This window comes from Brachyistius frenatus, unplaced genomic scaffold, assembly GCF_029030835.1.
Source record: "Brachyistius frenatus isolate BFR_SWC_R1_liver_20210118 unplaced genomic scaffold, ASM2903083v1 Contig_123, whole genome shotgun sequence".
Lineage (NCBI taxonomy): Eukaryota > Metazoa > Chordata > Actinopteri > Embiotocidae > Brachyistius > Brachyistius frenatus.
The window spans coordinates 775,553-802,487 of record NW_027210722.1 but is presented as its reverse complement, the minus strand read 5'-3'; the positions used below and the strand labels follow the sequence as shown (position 1 = coordinate 802,487).

The following is a 26,935-nucleotide window of genomic DNA, read 5'->3' as shown; positions in this document are numbered from 1 at the left end:
ATGGAAAGTGTTGCTGGGAGACGAGCATCCATTATCCACTTAAGGGCGATGTTGTGAGTTAATGTGTGTTTTTGTGACGTGTGTGTGTGTGTGTGTGTGTGTGTGTGTGTGTGTGTGTGTGTGTGTGTGTGTGTGTGTGTGTGTGTGTGTATCTGTGTGTGTGTTGCATACAGCAGACTCACCAGCATCGTTCTGAGGATCGTCATCGTCAACGTATCTTGACACTCCCTGAAATTAACATAAAGGAAAGTTGGGTGAGCGCGGATGTAATTTGCATTGCGTAATTTTGCGATGTGTGTAGCAACAATCCCGTGTGTGTGTGTGTGTGTTTGTGAATGCAGCTGTGTGTGCATACCTGATTATTTCAGCAGCTTGCTCCGGGGTTAGGTCATCGACAGCGACGTTATTGATCTTCACGAGCTGGTCGCCGGGGACGAGCCGACCATCTGCAGGACCACCTGCACACACAAAATGTCCTCGTGTTGTCACGCCTGAGGCTGTTCAAGTGGCCCGCACTCATTCTGGAAACACCGGTGACAGACCGTAGCTTTTATTTGAGCCGTTTCCTTTCATCTCGCAGCGGTGCATAATTTTTAACCAGGAATCGAATCTAATCTCTCAGCTGAACTGTTTTTGTTTCTCCTTCTCATCATTGAACCCTTGAACCCCTTTATTCATTATCTGTCGGTCTGCTGTCAACAGAGTTGAGGAGTGAAGCTACGTTGGATGTTTACCAGCAGAGATTTACGGTCACCACCTGCTCCTCGTACGTCGATGAAACCGTCCTTTACTGTACATGTTTAACGAGGCTGGATTTATCGTCGGAGTGTCCAAATTACTCAATAAAACGCCTGAAGTTTATCTGAAATGCTGATGCTGACTTATAAAGCTCGTATAAAGCTGTTTATTATCTGAGAGATCTTATAGAACCATATCATCCAAACAAAGAGAGTTCACCTGCTGGTAGAAAGCGGAATGTTAAAGGGAGTTTTTCCTTCCCTTTGTGGAAAGTTTCTTCCTGTTAAAAGGGAGGTGTTTTTTTTTTTTTTACTTCCAACCCATAGAGGTTTTTCTTCCTGTTATAAATGAGTTTTTTCCTTTTCTGATGTCGGAGGATGTTTTTCCTGTTTTTACTTTCTGCTATCAGAAGTTTTTCTTTCTGTAAAATGGGAATTTTTCCTCTTGTTATAGAGGAGTTTTTCTTTTCTTTCCCACTGTTGGAGGCTTTTCTTTTCTGTTAAATTTTTTTTTTTTTTTTTTTTCCCCCTTCCCAGCTTTTGCTCGTGGAAATTGTTGAATTGTTGGGTTTCTTTCTATAATGCTGTAAACGTTACTTGACTATGATAAATGCCCTGAAATAACTTGTGTTGTGATTTATCGCTATATAAATAAAATTTTATTGAATTACTTGTGATCAAGCTTTTATAGAAAGGACGTTACACTGACATGAACTGACACTAACATTAGGAACGTTTGACATGCGTATGTCTCTGCATTTGTGAAACTGAATGCCAGGGGTGTTTCTAGTGTTTATGCTAACAGGCTGAATATTGGAAAAAATATTTTGCACGGTCTCAGTTTCTACCATACAAATATTGAAATAAAAACTATTTAAATAATGAATCAAATTGCAATTTGAAATGGGCTCACTGGCAGCGAAACAGAAATTGTGCTTCTGATCCAAACAAGACCTCCCACTATTACCTTCCCCTATTACACGATCATCATCCTCCAACATGTTGTTTCTATCTGGTTATCCTGTAATAATTCGGATTTATTTAATCGACATATGAAATATTTCATGTTCCTTCCGAGCTGAACGTGGACAGATGCATGTGACACCGATCGGCCTGGAAATGCTTTTAAACAAAGGATTCGTATTTCACAGACAAGATGCTGCAGCACGTGGCTCAGACAGAGAGGACGAATCGAGCCAAGGCTCAGCGGGGCCACTAGAGACATGAGCAACAGTGTGTGTGTGTGTGTGTGTGTGTGTGTGTGTGTGTGTGTGTGTGTGTGTGTGTGTGTGTGTGTGTGTGTGTGTGTGTGTGTGTGTGTGTGTGTGTGTGTGTGTGTGTGTGTGTGTGTGTGTGTGTGAGAGACAGGCAGAAACAGATGGTGACAGAGCAAACCTGAGCCAGACAGGACAACGAGAGGTATTCTGCCCCTGGACCTCAGGGGGATTCAGATCCTCGTGCTTCTGCACCACAACAGCAAACTGCACTTCCAAATATTTATAGCATATAACATACGGTATCTATTCAAGGACTTTTGAGTAATTGATTTAGTTTGATATCAATAATATATATTTTTAAATACAAGTTATAAATGATAAATGTATTTATTTGAACAAAAAAAAAATTATTCAATGCCTAAGCGACCAATGTGAAAAGGTATTCACCACACTGGATTTAATCTCTAATGTTTTTTTTTTTTAATGTTTAAAGGCAAATGCTTCCAATACCAGTCCTTCCAGTTTTCAATTAAAAATGGGAGATTTTTTTATGTAATTTGTGAAGTTTTAAGTGAGTTTTTTTGCCGTAAAATTGCAGGAATTAGCAAAAACGTGCAAATCAAGGACAAAAAAAAAAAAAAAGTTGCAATAAAAAGCAATGACTTCCTGTGATAATAAACCTGCTACACATCTCAGAAATAATTGATTTATAATCTGTTTTCTTTCTGTGTTGAATTTAGGGAACCATCACAGGGCTCAAAGTGATAAAAATTGTCTAAAAGCTGTGTATCTTTCCAGAACAGATAGTCTGTGACTGTAATATAGAAAACAAAGGCTCCATCTGCTGTCACAATAAGAGCTTTAAATGCTTTTTAAATCACATTCATTCATCATAAAAAACAAAGTTCAGTCTTTTACAGCTAGAAGTGTGGAGAAAACTCATTTAACATATTCCTCATTCCCATCATAAGGCCATATTTCCCACAAACCCCCTTTTTTTTTTTTTGCAAAATTGCAAGCTCCTGCAAATATTGTGGAGATTGCTTCTATTTGCGTTTGTGTAATGTCAGTCTCTGACATTGTTGAAGAAAGATTTTGGCCCACTCGTCATATTTGAGGGTTTGTGAGCATTAACTGTTGTTTTCACAGCAGCTCATTACAGTTTGGTTTCAGACTTTGACCTTCAAAACTTACATTTTAATCCTTGAACCATACAGATGGATTTACTCTCAAACAGCGGTGACTGAACCTTTTGTGTTTACAGCATTATAACAGAGCCAACATACCCAACAATTCAACAATTTCCACGTAAGCTACGAGAAAAAAACTCTTCTTTAAGGGAGAAAAACCTCTGATAGAGGGAAAGAAAAACTCTCTTTTACAAAATCAAATACTTTGTGAAAGCACTGCATCTACGATAATGCATCTGTATCATCTACATTTGTTCTTAGATGAACAGAAAGTATTTTATTTATCGCAGTGGAGAAATTGATTCTCTGTAAATGTAATTGTTATTGAATGTACATGTGATCAAGCAGATTAATACTTTAGCGTGATGTTACAATCTGGAAACTTAATTGTTAAAATTTTAATTTCCTGTTGTCCGGGACTGATGAAGCTTTTTAAAACGCTGACACACCTTTCCGTCTCTGTAGCTGGAGACGGAGGGTGTGTGTGCCCTGAGTTATGGCTCCCAGGCACGCCTCCAGCTGCATGCAGATCTAACCTCGTTTAAAACGTCAATCACACCCACGCACATTGGACTGGAAGAGGCTCCGGGAGTCTTGACGATGGGCACCAATGTCCAGCTTCCTCCAAATTTGTTTTGCCTGCTCGTTACGCTGAAGATGCTTCGCATACACACCCAAACACAGCCTCGGTGCCACAGAACGTTTCCTCTGTTAATGCAATTTTACGTGCATGCATGCGGTATCAGCCTCCCTGGGAGGTTTCGCTTCTGTCAGTGTGTTGTGTGCGCTGGCCGGAGGCCTGCAGTGGCCTGGCACGGGTCCACTCCCTCATCTGCTGAGGAGACTTTATGCAGAAGAAATGGACTGTTCCCTGGATAACAGGACGACAAAATGTTCTGTTCCTGAAAGAATACAATACATTTTCCCTCAGTAAGACTTATAGCACACCATAACTGATGGGAGGGTGCTCCAATCCGTCTCAGTGCACGGTAGTTTTTACTTTTGACTTATTTTTAAGCAGCTTAAACAGAGACGTAGATGGAAAAAAAAGATAGAAAATAAGTTCCTCATTTTCAGGCTATGCAGCAAAATTATTGCTCTGCTTTGATTTTTGCAGGACAGTTTCGAGGAGGGTCCCTTAGGGCATCCTGACAAGGTACTCAAACAATTCATGTATGTCCTCCTCTTCTTCCTCCTCCTCCTCCTCCTCCTCCCATTGTCGGGGACAAGTGGCACACATTCAATTTAGTGACAGACTCTGGAAATGGTCAACAGAGACCCTCGAAATGTTTCAGAAAGTCTACGGCGATGAAGCGAGGAGCCGGGCAAAGTTGTTCTGACTGACGTTCACCTTTCAAGAGGGGGCGGAGCTTCACTGTCCAAGACCAAAGAAGCTGCGTCAGGTCGGGAGACACAAGGTGGGTTTGCTTTGACATTGGCGGGGTTGAGTCATTGTGAATTCGTCCCCCAGAGTCAGACTGTCAACACCGAGTTCTACTGGGACCTTCTGAGGGTTGTTAGCACTGTATGAATTGTTAGCGGTTTGTTAGCTGAATGTTAACTTGAGTCCAGCCGTTTTCAACAAAATTAACTGTTAGCTTTGTTATTTCATTGTTCGCTGTTTGTAAACTTGAATTTAGCTAGTTTTTGGTGAAGTTAGCTGTTCGTTAGCTTTGTTAGTTCATTGTTGCCATTGTTTGCTTTTATTTTTACTTCAGTTTAGCTGTTTTTGAGTGAAATCAGCTTTTTGTTAGCTTTGCTAGCCGGTTGTCAGACTGTTAAGACCGAGTTCTTCTATGACGTTTTGAGGCCTTTGAGGTAAAACATTCTTTGCAACCCACCCGGATCAACAAGTACGTGGCTCTGTGGTGCAATGGACTTCTAGTTAAACACCAAAGAAGTGATTCAAAGTTTGTGGGTTTCAGTCCCACCAGAGTCGCTGTTTAGTTAAAATCTTAGGTTCAATAGCTCTCAGAAGGTCTACGGTGATGAAGCAATGAGCCGGTCGAGGTGTTCACGTTTCAAGAGGGGCGGAGCTTCACTGTTCAAGACAAAAGTCACAGAAGAACTCAGTCAACTGTCAACACGAGCTGTAAATCAGCTTTTTGTTAGTGTTGTCAGACCGTTGAGACAGAGTTCTTCAGTGACGTCCAGCTGATCTAACTGGCATGTGGCTCTGTGGCGTAATGGATAGCGCATTGGACTTCTAGTTAAACACCAAAGAAGTGATTCAAAGGTTGTGGGTTCGAGTCCCACCAGAGTCCATGAGTAGATCTTTATGTTCAATAGATCTCAGAAAGTCTACAGCGAGGAAGGTCAGACTCATACAGAGTGAATGAATGGAGCTGTTTTGTTTTTGGACGAAAACACTTTAGACTTTTTGTATTGGAAGTTGTCTCTCGGACGGGATCTCTGAGGGAGAAGAAGTCTGAGTCAGTGGAGATGTACCAGCAAGACGTTGCTGCTTTTATAGCTGACACTGCAGGTTTAGGTGAGAACAAACTCGCTGATACAGACTGAAATCTCGTTCCTCCCCCTGAGCTGTCCGGCAGGAGAAGTGCTGCATTGTTTTCCAGGACAAGAGGCTTCATACGGAGTCTGGCGAATAACTATATATAAACACATGACGCAGCCTCATGGACGTTTGTAACTGTTTCTTCACACGTTTCCTGAGCCGTGTCCTACCTGGGGTGACCTCCCGCACCAGGATGGGGGTCTGGGAGGAAAGAGTGAGGCCATGAGAGTTGAGGTCCGGGTCCTGCTGGATCTGAACGTTGAAGCGGAACGGGTAGTTCCTCTGATCAGAACCGCTGGACTCGGTTGCCTTCCCATCCGCTGCAGCCCGGTCTCTGCAGGGGCGTCGGGATCAATGAATGAATACACGGCAGATGATAAAATTCAGAATCTGATTCATGGAGTTCAATGAAGACAAAGCGGAGGTTGTACCTGCTCAGAGAGTGAGACCGGCTGCCCAAGTCCCGGGACCGCCTCAGCCATCGTCCCACCACCTGCTCCACCCGGCTGGTCCTGCGGGACGGCGAGCGACTCCTGTCCTGCACCTCCATTTACCTGCCAGGGGTCAAAGGTCAAACACACAGCGGGTTAAAATTGCTTCACGTTGGGCAAAGACACGCTGCAATGAGTAGAATAGAGGTCATGGAGGGAGGACAAACCGAAGGGAAAAGAAACCCCCACCGGCTCTGAGTGACAGAAGCTGAGCTTCGGGGAAGCGGATGTTTGTTCTGAGCGGAAGTGAAATGAAACGGATCGGCTTTCTCTCGCTGGTGTAGAAAGCCGAGCGGAAACACTCCCGAGGCTGCAGCCGCGTTTCGATTTTTAACGACACGGAGAAGAACGAGGGAAAGAGTTGTTTTAAAGATTCATCATGAAAGTTCTGATTGAAAATTCAAAGGTAAATAATCATTTGAGACAGAAGCGGGAACAAGACAATTATTTTACAATCTAGTGCATAAATAAGCTCCATTTAAGATGATACATAGAGTTTATTATACTCCAGAGAAGTTAAATAAAGCAGACAGTGAGATGTGATTTCTCTGCTGGCGTTATAAGAAACAGAAAGGCACGTTTCCTTTTAAATTTTGGTCATGTGACTCACTTTTATTTTGTGACCCAGTTGATATCTCAAATGTTTACAGGGATCTATTCCCTTTTCACCTTGTTTACGTCTTTTCGGAGCCGGTAAGTCTGACAAGTGGAATTACTGTCAAAGCATGTGCATAAAGCTTTACATGCACTTTGCACTACCACGCCTTTAAAATGTTTATTGCTCTATTTTATATTTGAACTCTATTTATGGTGTTTAATTTTACGCATTTTATCTGTTCTTTAAATGCTCCTTTATATCTGTGTTTATGTGAAACACTGCGTGTCATATTCTTGCTGTAAAGCTGCACTTCTTGTATGAAAGTTGCTGTACAAATAAAGTTTATTATTATTATTACTATAGATCTTGCCTTTTCAGGCAGATAGGATGTGCATAGCTGTAAATTGAAAAGTATCTAAACTGCCATTGGTGGAATTAAGTCTCCAGCTACATTGCGCTGGATGACATTTATTCAAGAGTAAAGTCAGATCCTCAGTCTGTTCAAAAAAACTTCTCACACCATCTTAACCTTTTATTGTTTCCTCCATGTTGTCACATATTTATGTGTTTTCCTTGCCTTGTATTGTTTATTTGTGTGGGCATTTTGAGATGTGGGGATTCATGTATGTATTTATGTATGTGTATTCACATTCTGGCAAAAATATAATAAATCGAAAAAAAATAAAAAAATATTTTTCAGGTGATGCACCAATGTGTAAAATAAATCCTGAAATCTTTCTTTTGATAAGACAATGCAAGGTGTAAAATCACACTGCAGAATACACACACACACACACACACACACACACACACACACACACACACACACACACACACACACACACACACCCCTCTCTGCAGTGGGACTTGTGGGTATTCGACACCATCTGAGGCCAACGATGATGTCACCCGTGTCATCATACAGACTAATTGACTCTCATCCTGAATTATTGCTCGTCTGTTTCCTCTGAGCACCGATAAATATCGATACTAATACTTTATAATTTGTGATAACGACGTGTTTCCTTTCAGCGGCTCACCGCTGTGTTGCTGAGAGGAAGGTGGCCGTCATAAATAACCGTTGAGACGGATGTAATGGACGCCGGTCACCTCTGGTGTCTGCGGGGTTTCGTCAGACTAACGTGAGTAGAGTTTCCTCCATCTCGCTCACGACTACTACTACACACGCACACACGCAGACACAGATGATGCAGACAGTCAGACAAAGACTGGGTCATTAGCTGATACCTGAACCCCTCCTCACATCATTAAATCCACGGAGAAACAGACACTCTTGACAGGCAGCCTGCGTGAGAGTGAATGAACGAGTGAACACAGGAATGAATTACTGATCTCTTTTGGTGCTGAATGAATCACACGGTGGGTAAAAAGAGTGGAGGGATCATTTCACGCGGAACAAACGAGTAACTGAGCGGAACGACGAGCAGATAATCGATGAATGAAAGGGTGAAGATGTGAGTGTGTGTTTGGGGGGGGGATGAATGAGGCGGAGTGAATGAGTGAATGACCTCAGCCGGCCTGCCGCGTCCCCCAGCGAGCAGCTGCAGGAAGGAGTCTCCCCCAGACGGATGCTGCTGATGATGTTGAAGAGCATTAGCAGCATCCATTAGAGGAAACAGAGGAACGAGGGAGAGGAGGACGGAATACAGACGTGCGCGCGGTGGACGGTGATGGGTGAGGAGGAGGAGGAGGAGGAGGAGGAGGGGTTAGTGATGAAGGTGCCGAGTGACACAATGAGGCAGCAGCGACTCCTGGGGGATCCTGAGTCACGAGCCCATTATCCATCCATCTGTCTGTGAACACCCCTCTTCTGTTCCTCCCTCTTCATCCTCTCTAACTCCTCCATATCTCGTTCTACACATCTCTCCCTTCCTGTTTGCTTCGCTCACCTCTCAGGTTGCAGAGACACGAAGCAGAAGTGTACTCAGGTTTGTAAAGGATCAGACTCAAACGAGCTTTCTTTTGGAGAGTCCCCCCCAGAACTAAACAGGTAACGTCTGAAATTACGTTTGAGTGTAGCGCTGCTGGAATGACGCTCAGACACTACTGCATTACACCCAAATACAAACTCAACACTTCCTGTATTATTTCAAATTAAAAGCCCTCATTAGAAAGAAGCTCCTCATTAAAAGTACTTTTATTGTGAAACATTTGCAGGAACATGTTGTCACACTTTAGATGAATAATCCAGAGTCTGGTACTTCAATAAACAGCATGACACCGCTGTGGAGTAAACGGAGCTGCTTCAGATATTTCTCTCTGTAGAATCGAAGTCACGCTGTTTTTCCTCTGTGTTCAGATCAAGCGGCAATCAACAGTGACGTTTCCCGTTGGTTTGTGAACGGCCGTTATGAATATAATATATATATCCAATTCAGATTTTGTCCGTCGCCATCTTGCTAGTTCGGAGAGGTTTGGAGCAGGAAGTGACCATATTTGGACGAGCTGGGGGAGGAGCGAGCGGTGGATCTGACTGATCTGATTGGAAACCCGACGATACTACGTCCCGCCCACCGATAGCTGTAACCTGACTGCACCACAGGCCTGTCAATCAAACAGACACGCCCCCAAAAGCACGTCTTTGTGAAGCTTATTTTCTAATTAATGACGGGATTATTTTCAGATGGACCTCCAGTAAACTAATAAAAAGGAGCGACTTTTGCTAACAACACCGAGATAACCGGTGGAGAAATTGTATTTCCTTTGTATTTCATGAGAGATGTTTAATGGGAGTCTATGGAGGCTTTTTGGATCCAACCTCTAGTGGCACTCGGTGGTATTGCAGTTTAAGACACTTCTGCATCGGCCTCATTTTTCAGACCTGGCAGCTATGAACACTTTTAATATACAGTCTGTGGTTCAGACTTAATAAAAGTCTGGATTTTGTTGTCGGTACATTTCTCGGTGAATATAAAGAAACTAAAACTCTGACATCCTGGCTTTGTGGAAGATTGACTACAATGAAGGAGGGATCGCAGCCAAATGTGTCTGCATTTCAAACACTGGGAGAAGGCCCTCATACACCTCCAATCCCCTCTAATCCCATCAACATGTTTTCCCTGCTAAGTGGCTTTGATTGACGACACCGATAAAGTACGAGGCCAGCAGTCTGATCAAATCCACACTGGTAAAAACAGCGTCGAGGACGCAGAGCTGTTCCCTTTCTGCAACCGCAGCGTTCGAGACAGGAACGTCAGCTGATTTTTTTTTTTGACAAGGTGTAATATTAGAGACCTCTGGGAACTTAATACTGTATCGCTTTAACCCAACGTTCTCAAAGACGTGTCGCTTTTCTCAACACCTTTCATAAAGACTCTCGGGGCATCGATTGCTGACTCCTGGAAGGTTTGGGTTTCTCAGAGTGTAATGGTGGGATTTTAGGTATTTACTGCTTTTGTAGTCGCTGTTGTCCATGTTGGATTAGAGAGTCATGAGATTTGAAGGAAGGTCTGTGACTGGAACTTTTCCCGGGTTGAATTTTGGGATCTACACCTAAACTGCCATGTTTACGCATTGGTCATCATGCACATCAACCAAGCGTCAATCAACACTTTTGACTTTTGAACCGGAAATCTACAGCCTCAAGTTTTGTATTATGTCCGTCACCACCTTGGTATTTTGGAGCCAGAAGTGACCATATTTGGACGAGCTTGGCAGTGAGTGAGCAGCGGCTCACACTGATCTGATTGGAAATCTGACGATACTACGTCCCGTACACCAATAGCTGTAACCTGACTGCACCACATGCCTGTCAATCAAACACATCTTTTTAAATCTTATTTTCGTATTAATGAGGGATTCTTTTCAGATGGACCGCCAGAATACTAATAAGGAGCGACTTTAACTAACAACACCGAGATAACTGGTGGAAAACATGTATTGACTTTGTATATCATGAGAGAAGTTGAATGGGAGTCTGTGGACCCGGAGGGTTTTTGGAGCCGACCTCTAGTGGCACTCGCTGGTATTGCAGCTTAAGGCACTTCTGCATCGGCCTGATTTTCCAGACCTGGAAGCTACGAACACTTTTATATGCAGTCTGTCGTGGGTTGATGGAATTGACTCACTTTTGTAGACAACCTTTAAAAGGCCATCTGGGGAACTGCAGTTTTTGCCACTTGATACACACCATCATATTACAAAAAAAAAAAAAAAAAAAAAAGGTACACATAACCAGGAGAACACCAATGTGCACCGTGCGCCAGCAGTAATGACGTCACTTTTAGCGTGGGGAGCATGAAGTCCTGTTTAGGTTACTTTCAAAACCTCAGTTCAACTCCACAACAGACCAAGGAACAAAATGATGCTTTCACCTTTAGTTCTACTGCAGCTTCTTTTTCATTACTTTACTGCACCTTGTGTGTTTATTTATCTTCTCTAGTGGTCACCAAGAGCAAACAAAGAAAGATGCTCATGCACATTTATTAATCATGTGATAAATATAGATGGATAAACACTCCTGCACCGAAACAGACAAGTGCAACACACCTCTGATTGAACTTCTTTTCACTGTCGGATCAGAAAAACAAAATACTGATGCACGTATGTGTTACTATAGTTACCAAATATTTCCACAATCTATCGTTTGCTTATATAGACTGCTTCCTCGACTGTACCCACAATCAATACACGGACGATGTTTATTCAATAGCAGTTCCGATTTTGACTTAATGCGACAGAGATGTACTGTTACACAATGTTGTGGTTTAAGGCTGCTCTGAAACCAGAAATAAACCACACCAGAGTTCAAAGTTCAGGAACTTCATTTTTCAACCAGCGCGCTCCACACCAGACTTTGAATGACAGCCTCCACACCAACGTGAGCGACAGCAGCGGCGCTAAACAGCTCAGGTGCGAGAGAAGCTTTCACACCGACCCACTGCACCCTTGTTTGTCTTTTTGCCAAGAGCAAGATGAGAAAATCTATATCAATTGGATCTCTGCATGTCCAGTAAAGATACAGGAAGTGCTTATCTCAGGCAACAGTAGAAAAGAAAAAAGTAATAAAGACCTGCTGATGTTGCACTTTACAAAACGTACGTAGGAAAAAGTAATGATTTGCTACCTTTTCGGCTTGAATCACAATCTACACGTGACCCCTCACCAAGTGTTGAACAGGTTTTAAAAGCCTACAAGTATTCAAAGTAATCCAGAATTTATTGGTCGTTTGAAGGAACAAAGGCAAAAGAAAATCTGACATTCGGAAGACCTCAAATTTTTTGAATTAAGTCTTGGTCATCGGCCCGATACGTTCATCTACAGCTCTGCAGGATGTGCTGCCAGATACCTGCTCTACCTGCTGACCTGCATGTTACAACACAGGGCCAATCTGGCAATCCCAGCATGCAGACAGATGTTTGGAGATACTGATGATTGTTAAAAAAAAAAAAAAAAAAAACTCCACGGAAGTCCAAAGAAATACTTTAAACTCCCAGACCCTGTTTAAATAAATGATAAATGTGACATATTGTAGATTCGATGGATATGTTTACGGTCCGTTCTTCCTCACATGAATGTCTTTCTGCCACTATTCACCGTCCAACCCTCTCTGAGCCCGTTTCCTTCTCTTTCTATTAGATTACTGTTGATGAGGGAGGAATCAGATTTCTGTTTATCGCTGTGTTTGTGCTTCGACATAAATACAGAAATGGAGCTTGAAGAAATACTCCAGCATCAGAATTGTGCATCCTTATTATGGCGCAAAATATAGTTTAAGAGTTAGAGACCAAGCGTATCCATCTGTCCTGATGCTCATTGGTGTGTTATTATGTCCACCCCCACAGATTGATGGAGATTGTCAGGGGAAAATTTAGTCATGTTTGAGGCTGAATTCAAAGCTTTTGACACAGTAGACAAATTACAAATAAGAGTGAAAATAACATTTTGTTTTTGTGCTTTCAAATATTTTCATTTCATTGCTATCATTTTAATTAAGTGATGATAAAACTGGCATTCATTCAGCAGCCACTTTTGGACATAATAAGACATCAGTATGTCCAAACCTGTTATGTTTCCTGTGTAAATATAGTATGATGTATAATGTGCACTTAGTGTCCGATGACCAAATTTGTTCATAGTGAGTTTGAGCTGTACAATTAATCACAATCTATATTCATGTCTCTCTGCGGTCTCCTTTTTAAATGACTACAATTCCGACACATTTTCATTCAGCTACATCAAAACAAGCGCTCCATCTCTCAAATCAACCAATCACAGCACAGCGTTACACCACGTGATGCAGAACCAGCATAAACCAAACTGATAAATATGACGCAATCTTCTGTCATGTTCTTCGGTGATGATAAATCATCTGAAGTCTGTAGTTTCTGAACATTTTGAGTCATTAGTGTTTTATTAGACTTAGTAGAAACATTTAACTGATTCAATTGATCTGAAATTTACAAGATGTCCTTGATTAATCTCAATATTTAAATTTAAATATTTTACTAGAATATCTCATTCAGTATCAGGCTCAATCATATTTTTATATATATTTTTGTCTTCTGTTTTAGGTAAATACAAATAATTTATAACTAACATTTAAAAAAATAATTAATCGTGATATATTCGTGATCTCGATTCTAACCCCGCCCCCCCAAAAAAAATTAATTCAAGGATTTTCATTTTATCCATAATTGTGCAGCTCTACAGTGACTTTACAAAATGACAAATTTACTGCAGATGTTTTTTTTGCCCCTACGAAATCTTACTGTGCTTGAATTGACAAGAGCGGGTAAAGCTGATGCTCTATGCTTCTCTTTACAGTTCTTTACAGTCATTAGGGCCAGCTGACACAAACCTACTTAAAAATATAATTATAAAATGAGCACAGCTGGTTCATCTCTAACTTTAAACTAACTACATGATTCAGACTCTATGAGAAGAAAAACTTCTCTGCTCATGCGCTACGTTTTTCCTCACACCTCCTCTCCTGAATTGCCTCTATTTTTACCAAACATAATGTTGCATAAAAATAAAAACTTTGTGAGTTTTATCATTGACACAAACTGGCTTAAAGAAAGTGACAAAGAAGGAAATCCACCCAGGAGATTTACTTAGATCAGGTTTATAAAATGATATGAACTTACAATGGAGTGTGGAAGTCAGCAGTATCAGGGAGGATGGTTGTGTGTGTGTGTGTGTGTGTGTGTGTGTGTGTGTGTGTGTGTGTGTGTGTGTGTGTGTGTGTGTGTGTGTGTGTGTGTGTGTGTGTGTGTGTGTGTGTGTGTGTCACACACACACACACACACACACACACACACACACACACACACACACACACACACACACACACACACACACACACACACACCAAGAAAAGGTAACAGACTGGGACTACCGCCGCAGGGGCTTCATGATAGTACGGATAATAATATAAAATAAATAACACGGTAATCAGGTGACAGTTTGTTCAGATAGGAATTCAGTCCAGCTTTGTTTCAGGTAGCACGTGTCTCTTCTAAGGCTGCTGCAGGAAACACAAATCTGTGCCAGAAATGTTTGCTTTTTTTTTCTGACTGTTGGGACTCGAGCTGGGCAACGTAACAAATGCTGCAGAGAGAGAGAGAGACACACACACACACACACACACACACACACACACACACACACACACACACACACACACACACACACACACACACACACACACACACACACACACACACACACACACGAGCTGACTAATGGGGCTGCAGCAGCACTTACAGCCTTTCCCCCCACTGCTCACACTCTCGTGTACATTTATTCATTCACTTTGTCATCTCTCCTCCCTTTTCTCCATATGCTTCCCTCGTCCCCTCTTTAATGATATATTCTTTAGTTCAGTGAAGTTGATGCTACTTTATTCCTCTCCCCCCCCCCATCCTTTTCTCCCCCCCCCACACACACACACCCTGAGCCCTGTTATTGTAATAACGCTGCAGCGACGGACGACCGAAAGCAGTAAAGCGGGCAGTAAAACACTGAAAAGGCGGGTCGGATTAAAAATGACGTGCATCTTATTCAATTTAATGGATATTAAATCAAAATAGGTCAATTTTAAAATCATACTTCAATCAGTCAACCTTCAGATAATCAATTTATATTCATCCACAAAAATCGAACCGTAAACACTCAGGTGACCTACAAATTAACTTTAAAATGTGCACCCAGGAGCCGGATTTGATACATCGCAAATACTTGTAACTCACACCGGTGCGATGTGGAAACTTGACGCCTGCACTGTACAAACACTGAGTCTGAGAGTAAAGTAGGAGACCTTTTGTATTTAACTTTTTGAGTGAAACTTTTTTGCACTTTTAAAGATTTGGGATTTTCAAATAAGGAGAGGAAGCACCGATGTAATTTTAGGAAATTCTAACCAGGTAAATAAAGAATAATATTTTGTGTCTGATGTTATTTTTCATGAAAAAGTTTAAACGTGGCTTGAAGGGAGAATTAATGACTTCCACGCTGTGGTAGAAATAATTTATCTATTAAGCTTAATTTATTTTTATGGTTTGTATTAAATGTAGTATTAAATGTTAGCGTGATGGACTAAGATTTTTGAATATGATAAATAAGGAATGTGCAAAACATCATCTTTAGCATTGTGGCGCTGGTCGCTGTAATCCTGTACACGCTGTGCGTACTGCACGTTTTTGATGGGCCTTATTTTTCAGATCTGGAAGCTACAAACACTTTTATATGAAGTCTGTGTTCGGAACAGTGGTTTCACGGGGGGAGAACTTAAACCGGTAAAATCATAAGCTGACCACGGATGATGCATATCATGAAATAAAGGACTATTGGCCCTCTGGTTGTGTTTACATCATAGACTGTATATAAACGTGTTCGTGGCTTCCGGCTCTGAAAAATAAGGCCGATGTAGAAGTTCCTTAAGCTTCAATACCACCGAGTAACACTAGAGGTCGGCTCCAAAAAGCCTCCATACATTCCCATTCAACTTCTCATACAGGAAATTTGTGGAGAAATTCTATTGACTGAGAATTTTATATCATTCGCGAAATTGTTTTCTGGCGGTCCATCTGAAAATAATCCCGTCATTAATTATAAAATAAGCCTCAAAAAGATGTGTTTTTGGGGGCGTGTCTGTTTGATTGACAGGCCTGCAGGTTACATCTATCGGTGGGCGGGACGTAGCATCGTCAGGTTTCTGATCAGATCAGTCAGATCCACCGCTCGCTCCTCCCCCAGCTCGTCCAAATACGGTCACTTCCTGCTCCAAACCGCTCCGAACTAGCAAAGATGGCGACGGACAGAATCTGAACTGGAGGCTTCATAACGGACGTTCCCAAACCAACGGGGTGACGTCACTGCCGGTTGCCGCTTGGACGAGACAGAGCTCACGGTCTTAGTACGATAAAGGAAAACGCAACGCAATAATATGAATCATGACTTATTAAAACATTAATACCTCACGTTGCTATCGAAGCGTTTTCGTCGCCTACACGCAGGAACACTGTCGTGAATCCTCCCGTCTTCCCCTCAAACATCCTCCCTGTCGTTTGTCAGGTAAATCATCCGCACGTGTACGTCGGGTGTCGTTTATGTTGGAACATGCATTACTTACAACTTGTGCATGAAGCTCTGAATGCGAACACACACAGACACTCACACACACAGAGACACGGAGGAGACAAACGGGATTAGACAGGGTGTCTGCAGGCGATGACAGGAAGTTTGTGCGTCATTCCCGCTGAGCCAGATTAGATGGAGCTTCATCGTCACCGACCGTACAGCTCCGTTTAGGACAACAGACGCACGCCGTTCCACCGCTCACTCCCCCTCTCGCTGTCTCCATCTGTCTCACTCCGTCTCCGTCGACGGAGACGGACTCGCACCCACCTGCTCTCTGCCCTGCCGATCAGGGCTCCATGAAGGCGCCGCTTACAGTCCCGCTCCGCTCTCTGCTCCTCCATCACTCCTCTGAAGAAGACCGGGGTGACGCGTCTTCATCTCCTGAGGACAGACACAACGTCAGAATTAAAGAGTTAGATGACAATTATACCAACGGTGACTCTTCCTCACGTGATTTTAACATGAGAAAAGAGGGTAAAAGCTACGACGACGATGGGGGGGGGGGGGGCAGGGGTGAACAATGGAGGGAAGCTTCAGTAAAATCAGTGATCGTCAAGAGAGAGGAAGAGGAGGAGAAGACAAAAAAAAACAGACACTTTCACCATCAGGAGAGTTCGATCGAGGGCCGAAGCCGGGGAGGACGAAAAGACGGCAAAGTGAGTCGTCGACGGAGGCGGGCGGACGGAGAGACGGACGAGGCGAAGAAGGACAGCAGGGCTCCATCACAGCAGGATGGGCCCGGCCTGCCTGGGCTGCCTGTGCTGTTTGTGGAGTCCCACTTACCCCTGCTCTGCTCCAAACACCATCCATATTTAATGAGGCCTTTACAAAGCCCTGGGAAAAAGAGATGCTGGGAACTCTTCTGTCCTCCCCCCCCCCACCGCCGCCTCCCCGCCACTCAAACTCTCCTTCCTCGGGACTTTTTTCCTCTTTCATAATTCCAACTCTTTGCCCCTCGTCTCACACGGTTCTCTCCCTCTGAGATCATCTTCAGATGTTTCTGAACATCGATTGTCCTCCCAAACTAACAACCTGCAGCTCAGCGTTCACAAGAAGCCCGACTGCTTCGTCTTTTCCTTAAAAAAAAACAAGAACAGAGAATTAGCCGTGTTCTCTCGACCGTAACGAAGCAGCGTGTACGTTCAGCTGTTTCGTTTCCTTCTCGTGCACGCTCACATTTAAAAACAAACGGAGCCCCTCCTGTGTGTGTTTGTTTCTTTGCGTGCACGTGTGGCGATATGTTTGATTTGATGAGTGAATGCATGTTCTTATTGTGCGAGTTAGCAGCTGGATGATTGTGTGCATGTGCGTGCGTGCGCGTGTGTGTGTGTGTGTGTGTGTGTGTGTGTGTGTGTGTGTGTGTGTGTGTGTGTGTGTGTGTGTGTGTGTGTGCATGTCAGACAGAGTGCTGCGTGCATCAATAATGTATCTAGATAATGCAGCCGCTTCACTCTACCAACAACTAACAGGCATACCGACGCACACGGAGGAGGACATGACGAGGAGGGGGAGGAGGAGGAGGAGGAGGAGGACGAGGAGGAAACACATGAGGTTGCAAAGAAGGGAAAGATGAGAAAGGGAAATGTGAGCGACGCGATGAGAGATCATGAGGAAGAGGACACGGCGGGTACCGAAAGAAACCTAAAGAACGTATGTCGACGCGGTGTTTTAAATTATACGTTCAAATGAATTCAGGGAACCAGCTTTTAGATTCTTTTTAGGTTTCAGTTTCAGACAAGATGGTCAATAAATAATCTTAATTTAAGGGAAACCTATTTAGAGAGGTTGTTCCCACCCACTGGTTTGTGAACTTCTGTTTTTGAGCCTTCAATCTGGCGGTTTAGCCGTCGCCATCTTGTTTTTTTTTTGGTGCCAGATGTGCCCATATTTGGACCGGGTGGCCCAAATTCCAAAGTACACCCTGAAGCCTGCGTGAAGGCCTTGACGGACGTCACACGTGTGCAGCATAGTGTTCGAGTGTTTGAGTTCATGAAATGGTATAAAAAAGGCAAAATGGGACGCTCCGTCAGGACATCGCACCATGCCTGCATCGCCATTGGAAAAGAAGAAAACGCCACATCTCCAGAAAAGATAAAGAATAAATGAATGATAAAAAAATGTAAAAAATAAAGAACTGTACAAACGTGCGTTAAATAACCACAGCAGCAGCGGCGGGTTCTGTCACTTCCAGATAACATCATCCGCGTTTGGTTTTGTTTACATTTTATAGGAGGCGGGGACAACCACGTTGTTCTTACCCACAATCCTCTGCAGCAGAAGCTACATCACATCAACTGAGCCACCAAGACAGCTGGCGTCGCTAATGCTCCGCCCATAAAAGGAAGGAAAAGAAGAAGAAGAAGAGGCATTAAAAGGAAGCGTACTCGTTCCAAATCGCATCCTTTTTTCTTTTTACTTCAAACGTCGCGCTACGGATTGTGTCGTATACGACCAAGAGGGTCAAAGGTCAAGGCGCATTTTTATGACGAAGGAGTATGTCCCAACTGTATTCGTACTACATACAACAGTACGTACTTTGTAAGTGTCACTGCGGTACGTACTGAACGTAAAAAGAAATAGTATTGATATTGGAACGCAGGGTAAATTTAGAAACAAAATAAAATTGCATTTGCATGATAATTAGGAATACACTGTTTGTGTCACACCTGCATTCAAATATTCCGGGTTGATTCTTAGTGTCTGACCCACCCTTTGATTTCGAGCTTTCACATTTGATAGTAAAAGTTGTATATCGTTTTGAAATAAAGGAAAAGTGTGGAAGAAGCTAATCTCGGACATCAATATAAGTATTGTAATCTTATCAGGATAATACGTTTTACTCCGTTGCATTATGTGGAAATCCAGTTTGGACCAAAGGATATTACAACAACAAAAAAATCGTTTGTAAAATCAGACTTTAAAAACATCCCTCTCATTGCTGCGTCTTCAGACACAAACCTTCAGCTTCAAGTCAAACTTGAACTGTCGAGGCTCCACAGTTTTGTGAACACAGCTCGACACTGTTCAACCAACTTCTTTATTAAATGACTTCGGAGCCCTGCAAACCCTCACAGGTGTGTTTAATTATGGCGGCTGACTGAACGTCTTCAGAGGTTGAACCGAGTCGGAATTACATGAGGTCACTGAACAACGAGAACAATGATGAAGGTATAATTCATTCCACTCAATAAAACTAACAGGAAAGTGAAGTTAAATTAAGCTGAGTCAGTCCCACACAGTCCGAAGAAGAAAACAAAACGATTGAAATTACCTGCCTGGCCACTAACAACCCCGAAATAACTCGTGGTGAAATTTTAAAGAACATGAATTAAGGCCTGTCAATCAAACAGACCAACAGACCCAGACATACTGCATTTTGAGGCCTTATATCTTATTAATGACAGTATTATTTTCAGATGGATCGCCAGAAAACTAATAAGGAGGAGTGACTTTTGTGAACGACGCCATGAGAACTCATGGAAAATGGGAGTCTATGGAGCCGGAGGCTTTCTGTAGCCGACCTCTAGTGGCACTCGCTGGCACTAGCTGGTCGGCCTCATTTTTCAGACCCGGAAGCTACGAAGACTTTTATATACAGTCTGTGGTTAAGTCTTTGTGGCATTTGTCCCGCCCCTCCTTCTCTGTGATTGGACGGCTGGGTAAAAAGTGACAGCGTAGAGCAAAAATGTTCAACTTTTGGCAATTAGAAAAAAAAAGAAGGTTAAAGCGTTCAGTACAGATTTTACACTCAGCGCCTCGTCACACTGCTGCCGTTAAAAATAAATAAATATATATATATATATATATATATATATATATATATATATATGTTGCAGTCAGGGGAAAAGACTTTGGTGAACACGGTCCCTGACGCTGGGAACTATCTAATGTCAATGAACTTTATAAACTAATAGTTTTTAAAATATCTTTATGAAAGCAACTAATCAGGCAGTGAAAACACCTGTGTGTCGGTGTGTAAGGGTTTCACACTCCAGACAACAGCAGTTAAATGTAGGTCTAAATTTTTAATCTACAATACTCAGAGCTAAACTGACCACAGCGTTAAGTTCATCCGCTCAGCTGCTTTTGTAACGGCTTCCGAAAACACACTTTTCCTGGTTAAGACTGGATTAAAGAGTAGAAAAGAACATGTAGGTAGAGTTGGATGTTTTCCTCCCGCTAATCGTATCTGTCAATCAAAGAACGTCCAATCACTAATTTCCACCTTAAAGCGAACCTTTAACAACAACCTCAACATTACTCACCACAGAAATACCGACGCCTTATGGTTGGTGTTTTTAATTTGTTCTCAGAAATCACGGTTTGGACTAAATTACCCAGAAGCCTCATCAGCAGCAGATAAGGCTGAGCAGATGTTAGGCGGAGCCAAAAAGATCCGGCACAAAACACGTCATGTCTGCACAGCGGGAGGGAATCATCCCTCTCTGGATACTCACTTCAAATTAAATCTTGCAGTGAAATAAAGTACTTTAAACGCACCATTTAATGTATTTATTTCCTCATATTTCTGTTGATAAAGTTTCACCCGCTTTAAATCCTGTATTCCATAAATACAAACCTCCTCACTTCCTGTGCCCTTTGATTAGAAGTCTTTACATGTTGACAGCAAAAGTGAAAGCTGAATTGAAACTGTGACATAATATTGTTATAAAATAATATATAAATGTATATACAATATAATATAATATATATATATATATATATATATATATATATATATATATATAATATATGCTTCGGTTTGATTATGCTTTCAGTAACGGTTTAATTTCTTTGAGTTTTCTTCCTCTCTCCGCTTGAACCTGAAGAATCACATGAACTCTTCAAAGGGAAGCAGAGACTGCACAATCCAATTAGCAGTTCACAGCGCAGACACACACACACACACACACACACACACACACACACACACACACACACACACACACACACACACACACAATGCTGGTGACGTAATGACCTTTTAATTGACGCAGACGGCGGGTGGTTTGTGCCACGGAGTGAACTCGTGTGGCTCGTAAGTCCCACATGCAGCAGGTGAACCAGAGTTAGTTATTAGTCATCAGGAGAGCGTGGAAGATAAAACAACCTCCATAATTACCGTGAGCGAAGTTTCTTCTCCCCGATAAACACCACGAGTAATTTCCAACGAAGGTATCCGTTCTGGATTTGGGGCAGCACTCTGCGCAATCACCCAATTAACCTTTGACCGCCAACATCTCAGCTCCTACCAAAATTCACCTGCCAGTAAAAGTATGCAACAGCCGATACGAGGGTGGATGAAGATGTCCGAGATCGCGAATGATGTAAATTTCGTTGCTTTATCAAAACCAGCACGGGACAAACATCCGATTTTGGATCGAAATCTGGAAATGGTCAATTTCACCCTTGACATTTTTCAGAAAGTCTACGGCGATGAAGCAACGAGCGAGGTGTTCTGAGCGACATTCAGGTTTCGAGAGGGGCGGAGCTTCACTGTCCAAGACCGAAGAAGGCGCGTCAGGTCGGGAGACACCAGGTGTCAACACCAAGTTCTACTGTTAGCATTGTTAGCGGTTTGTTAGCTGGACGTTAACTCGAGTTTAGCTTGTTTTTAGCAAAGTTAACTGTTAGCTTTGTTAGTTCATCGTTCGCCGTTTGTAAACTTGAATTTAGCTAGTTTTTGGTAAAGCTAGCTGTTCGTTAGCTTTGTTAGTTCATTGTTGCCATCGTTTGCCGTTTTTCGACTTCAGTTTCGCTGCTTTTTTTTGTAAAATCAGCTTTTTGTTAGCCGGTTGTCAGAGCGTTAAGACCGAGTTCTTCTGTGACGTCCAGCTGAACCGACAGGCACGTGGCTCTGTGGCGCAACGGATAGCGCATTGGACTTCTAGTTGACCACTGGAGAAGTGATTCAAAGGTTGTGGGTTCGAGTCCCACCGGAGTCGATGTTTAGTCATAATCTTAGATTTAACTGATGTCGATGAGCCGGGCGAGATGTTCTGAGTTCACGTTTCAAGAGGGGGCGGAGCTTCACTGTCCTAGACTGAAGAAGGCGCGTCAGGTCGGGAGGCACAAGGTGGGATTTCTTTGACTTTGCCGGTGGTTGTGTCACCGTGAATTCGTCCCCCAGAGTCAGACTGTCAACACCGAGTTCTACTGGAACCTCCTGAGGAGTCTGAGGGTTGTTAGCACTGTTAGCTGTTTGGTAACTTTGTTAGCTGGTTGTTAGTTCAAGTATAGCTGCCTCCCTCTATCTGTTCCCCAATAATTTGTCGCAAAATTTGATGTTTCTCTGCTCAAGTTTCAGGCGCGTAAAATCACCGACTCACCCGGACCAACGCTCACAAACACGTGGAACTCGGGTGTTGATTTTGATCGAGCGATGAAACTCAAGTATTCACTTACGAAGGTTCTCTGCGCATCACTGTACCGTGAATCGTTTGCTTGAAACAGGAGCAGTCTCTGAACTTATCGATCCACCTTTGTACGTGTAGCAGAACATTTGCTTCAATGCATTGTTTCTGTTGCCTTCTTAATAAATATTAAACATTGGCTAGAGAGAGAATCAAATTATTGACATTGAAAATAAATGATACTTTGGAGACATGAATCTATTTTTGGCCACAGGACCAGTCTCCCCTTCAGCACAAAGTTTAGAGATATTTCTGCATAACTGAGCGAAGGCTCGGATGATCTCATTAGTTGATTCACATTTCAATGCAATTTATAGTAAGTGTTGAGAGTCGGGGGAACAGGAAGTTGGCTTTGAGTCAGAAGGCACATTTGTCTTCGATCTCCACTGTCAATGAACTAAATGAGTGCTTATGGTAGATGTGAAAATAGAATACGAGGTGGGATTGCTGCAAACCCGGTTTCTATTTGTTCTATTCACATGTGTTTTAGCGAATTGTTCAGTTTTCTTAATGAGACTGAGACAAACAGACAATGACTTTATCGCTGAGCAGGATAATTGATCCTCTGACATGTCGGCAATTAGACCTGCTCTGGTGCTTACTCTGGAAGTAGCCTTGTGCAATCTAATTATAGATCTTGACATGTTCATAAATGTATAAAAAAAAAAATTCTCTGAATAATAATTTGTGTCTTTATGTCTTTTTTTTCTATAAGAAGGTTCAATTACCTGGTTGGAAATTCTTGCGCCTAATTTTTAAATGGAAAATCCAGAGTCTATGAATATACAAATATTTTCAATTTCAAAAGCTTATATCATTTCGTACAATGTATCTGCTTCACTCAGAGTTAACTCTCAATGTGTGTGCAACTCAAGCTCCCATTTGTTTAAGACAGTAAGTAAATGTATCTGTATAGCACCTTTCCAGAGCATAAATCGCAAAGTGCTTCATGATGAAGGGACAAAAGAACAAAATAAGACCAGAAATAATAACAGAACAAAAAAAAAAACAAGTCTAAACAAATGGGTCTCGGGCTGATTTTTTTTTTTAAATGTGTCAACAGAGTCCATAAATCTAAAGTCCAAAGTGACAACTTGAGATGGGTCACAATTTTCAAGCATTCAAATAGTCATTAAAATATATATTTTTTTAAATCAGTAAATGCGACTGTAGTTCTTCCTTATTTCCCTTTTTTCTTTACCTGCGCCTGGTTGTAATGTGTTACTCTCATCAGAAGGTAGCAGTAATGCACCTAAAAGCAAACTATGCATGCTGCGTTCAAATGTTGTCGTATTTACAGTGTACATGAGAAGAGTCTGTAAGAACGGCGCCCTCTTGTGGCATTCACGAGGTCAGAACTCTAAATATTCTAAAAGCCTGGAGTTCACGAGTTGTGACGTGTTTGCTGACGTTTACAGAAAGGTCAGAGGTCGTGGAAGTTCATGTTTGGTTGGTTCAGCTAATATATTGTAATTTTAGTCACGTAGAGTTTGTCTCTATAACTTGGATAATAGTCTACGTCAGAGGAAAATGTTGATCTTCCCGACAACCTCCTCTTTTCCCTCTGTGACTTTGCATTTCGGGCATGACGTTACCCTTCTGTTAGCTTGATAAACCGTTAGCCTCTGTGGCTTCTAGACACCCTCCAAAACTGACGTAGGTTTCAGATTAGAAATGTTTGTTACACTCTTGAGGTTTCATATCACGCCAAGTTTCCCAGAATCTTACTGAGGCCCAGCAGTAAAAGACAGTCAACTGAATCAGCAGGCCGGAATGAGTTTATGGTCTGTCTCGGTCCTATGAGAACTGATGGACGGCCTCCGATGGGCCCAGCTGCACTTAAAAGCGCTTAAAAAACTATTTCTGCTGTCGTCGGAAAACCCTTTAATCAGGTGTTTCAGTCTGAAGCCAAACTGGCTGAAAGTGCTGTCTGCGTACGACAAAGGAGATTAGGGTTGACCTAAAACCTCTTAGACCCCGTTAGAGCAGACTCTCCGAGGTTTCCTGATTGAACCGCTCTGCTGTTAAGAAGTCGGAGAAAAGCTGGAGACTCCTTCTGCTTCTAATTTGTAGTCACTTTTACGGTCTCAGATGTTTGCAGAAGCTTTTCAAAAAAGGGGATTTAACTCTTACAATATTTTTAAAGTAGCCTAAGTACAGCTCAATGTGAAGTCAGACATTGAATTATGGGGTCAAGAGTTCAACGCGTGACATTTATGGTATTTTGGGGGAAATACAATTTGACTCTGGGTGTAAAGCTTTAAGGTTCTGACTGTCAAGAGGAAGCTGAGGGAGAATACATTGGGGACTAAAGCTGTGTGTGCGTGCACGGTCTCATGTCAAACGCTGTTTCTAACGTTGAAAAGTCCCACACAACTCCACGATAATTAATAAAACTGCAGCGCCAACGGTGCCTTTGAAGCATCCATCCTTTTTTTTTTTGTGTGTCTAAACATGTACAGGCAGAAGTGTGTGTGTGTGTGTGTGTGTGTGTGTGTGTGTGTGTGTGTGCGCGCGGGCCTGCGTGTGTTTGTTACGTACAAAGTGGGTTGACAGACACACCCGAGTGTTTCACTCAGTATTAAACTTGACAAATACGAAGCATCAAAAATGTAGCCGAGCCTAAAAATAACATCATACATTAGTAAAGCCTGGGAGGGCCTTCAAACACACAGCCGGCCTCGTATTCTTCTTCCGCCTCTGTTTCAGCTCTTGAGTGTCAGGGGTTTCTGCTGTGTGTGCACGAAACACGGGGGATACACACACACACACACACACATGTGCACATCAACATGATACAGCGGCAGCCGCACAACGACTGAGGCGTGATACGGCACAAAAACCAGCACAGACGCAGGAGTGTGTTTGTGCACGGTCCTGGTTACTGTGATGCATTGGTAAAACATATTCACGCAGACACAGGTACTATCAGTCCATTCATCAATTCTTTAGCAGCAGTTGAATTAGAAAATGTCTGAGTCACTCGCTCTTGGGAGCAGTCTGGTCTCTGTGATGTAATGTGGGAGCAGTATACGGGACCACCACCTCCCAGACACCTCCGCGCACCAGTCCAGGTCTCAGACTCCCACTAAGCTTGAAAAATAAATAAATAAATAAATAAATAAATAAATAAATAAATATCCCTTTTATCGACCTGCCTTCTTCACGTGCAGCCCTCCCTTCATCATCTGACCGAGACCGGACTTGAGGTACAAAAATCGTGAACGGGTGGCAGCTTTCACCTGCACACTCCAAACTGGGCAGAGCACGAGCTGCTTTATTTTATTGTTTTTTGTAACTGTCTAAATGTTAAGATGTCAATCAGGAAATAAATTTAAAAACATGAAGCTTTAACTGTTTATTTTTTTGCTTAAGATACAAACAAGCTAACAGCTGGTGGAATAACACGGACTTTTTTTTGTTTTTGCACATAAATTTACGCTGTTTTCGGTCAAACAAATGTCGACCCACATCACCGTCATTTGCATCGCGAGCTCGCAGCGACGCACCGAAGGAAAACAAACATAATTTGGATTGACAGGAATCTATTTTTGGGGGGGAGCTTCATGTCTGCTCGGTTATTCGGTCCGGTTTGGCTGTATGTGGCGGTGAGGTGTAAAGACCTTACCTAACCGAGTAGCGGGTTTCTCCCTCTCTAATCCGCTCCTGAGCGCAGGGCGGGCCGTCCCGACCGTCCTGGATGTGGAGCAACTTCGAAAAGCGCCGCAACAAAAAAAACAACAAAAAAAATAAATAAATAAAAGCGAAAAGCGCCGCACCTTCCTGAGAGAGTGAAGAAGTCCGTTAATCCAGAACACCTGGGCGGCGCGAGGAACCACAATATATACCGAAGAGGTGCGTTTGATAAAGTCCCCGGGGCAGGTGAAGCGCGTGAGATGCGGACGGCTGAGGCGCACGCGGCTTAAACGACGGTAATCTCACTCACTCAACGCTCCCACCTCTCTCTCTCTCTCTCTCTCTCTCTCTCTCTCTCTCGCGCTCTCTCTCTCTCTCGCTCTCTCTCTCTGTCTCTCTCTCTATGTGTGTGCGTTTCTCTCTCTTACACACACACACACACACGCACGCACAAAGTTTTAATTGTGATGCCGGGCTGCTGCGCGCGACACAGCCTTGAGAGAAAAAAACAAACAGTGGAGAATGGAGACAGGGC

The 26,935-nt window shown here is 42.7% G+C and overlaps 1 protein-coding gene and 2 non-coding genes across 5 annotated transcripts in view; 2 read left to right on the top strand and 1 right to left on the bottom strand.

The window, feature by feature from the left end:
• The window catches only part of LOC138629892 (uncharacterized), a 44,562-nt gene extending 17,841 nt beyond the window's left edge, over positions 1 to 26,721 (bottom strand). The window contains exons 1-7 of one of the 3 annotated variants that reach the window (XM_069713874.1): positions 26,393 to 26,419; positions 18,610 to 18,671; positions 16,619 to 16,732; positions 6,091 to 6,213; positions 5,830 to 5,993; positions 356 to 458; positions 183 to 228 (exon numbers count right to left, since the gene is read on the bottom strand). In XM_069713874.1, the coding sequence (XP_069569975.1) occupies positions 183 to 228; positions 356 to 458; positions 5,830 to 5,993; positions 6,091 to 6,209 (432 nt within the window). In that variant the 5' untranslated portion in view covers positions 6,210 to 6,213; positions 16,619 to 16,732; positions 18,610 to 18,671; positions 26,393 to 26,419. Of the gene's footprint in view, positions 1 to 182; positions 229 to 355; positions 459 to 5,829; positions 5,994 to 6,090; positions 6,214 to 16,618; positions 16,733 to 18,609; positions 18,829 to 26,392 lie in introns of those variants that run through there. The other 2 variants (XM_069713875.1, XM_069713873.1) reach the window with 2 other exon arrangements.
• trnar-ucu (transfer RNA arginine (anticodon UCU)) lies at positions 5,317 to 5,408 on the top strand. The gene is given in 2 exon segments: positions 5,317 to 5,353; positions 5,373 to 5,408. It is a non-coding gene; the product is annotated as a tRNA-Arg (tRNA).
• trnar-ucu (transfer RNA arginine (anticodon UCU)) lies at positions 22,205 to 22,296 on the top strand. Its single transcript is given in 2 exon segments — positions 22,205 to 22,241; positions 22,261 to 22,296. It is a non-coding gene; the product is annotated as a tRNA-Arg (tRNA).
• Positions 26,722 to 26,935: the final 214 nt, after the last annotated feature.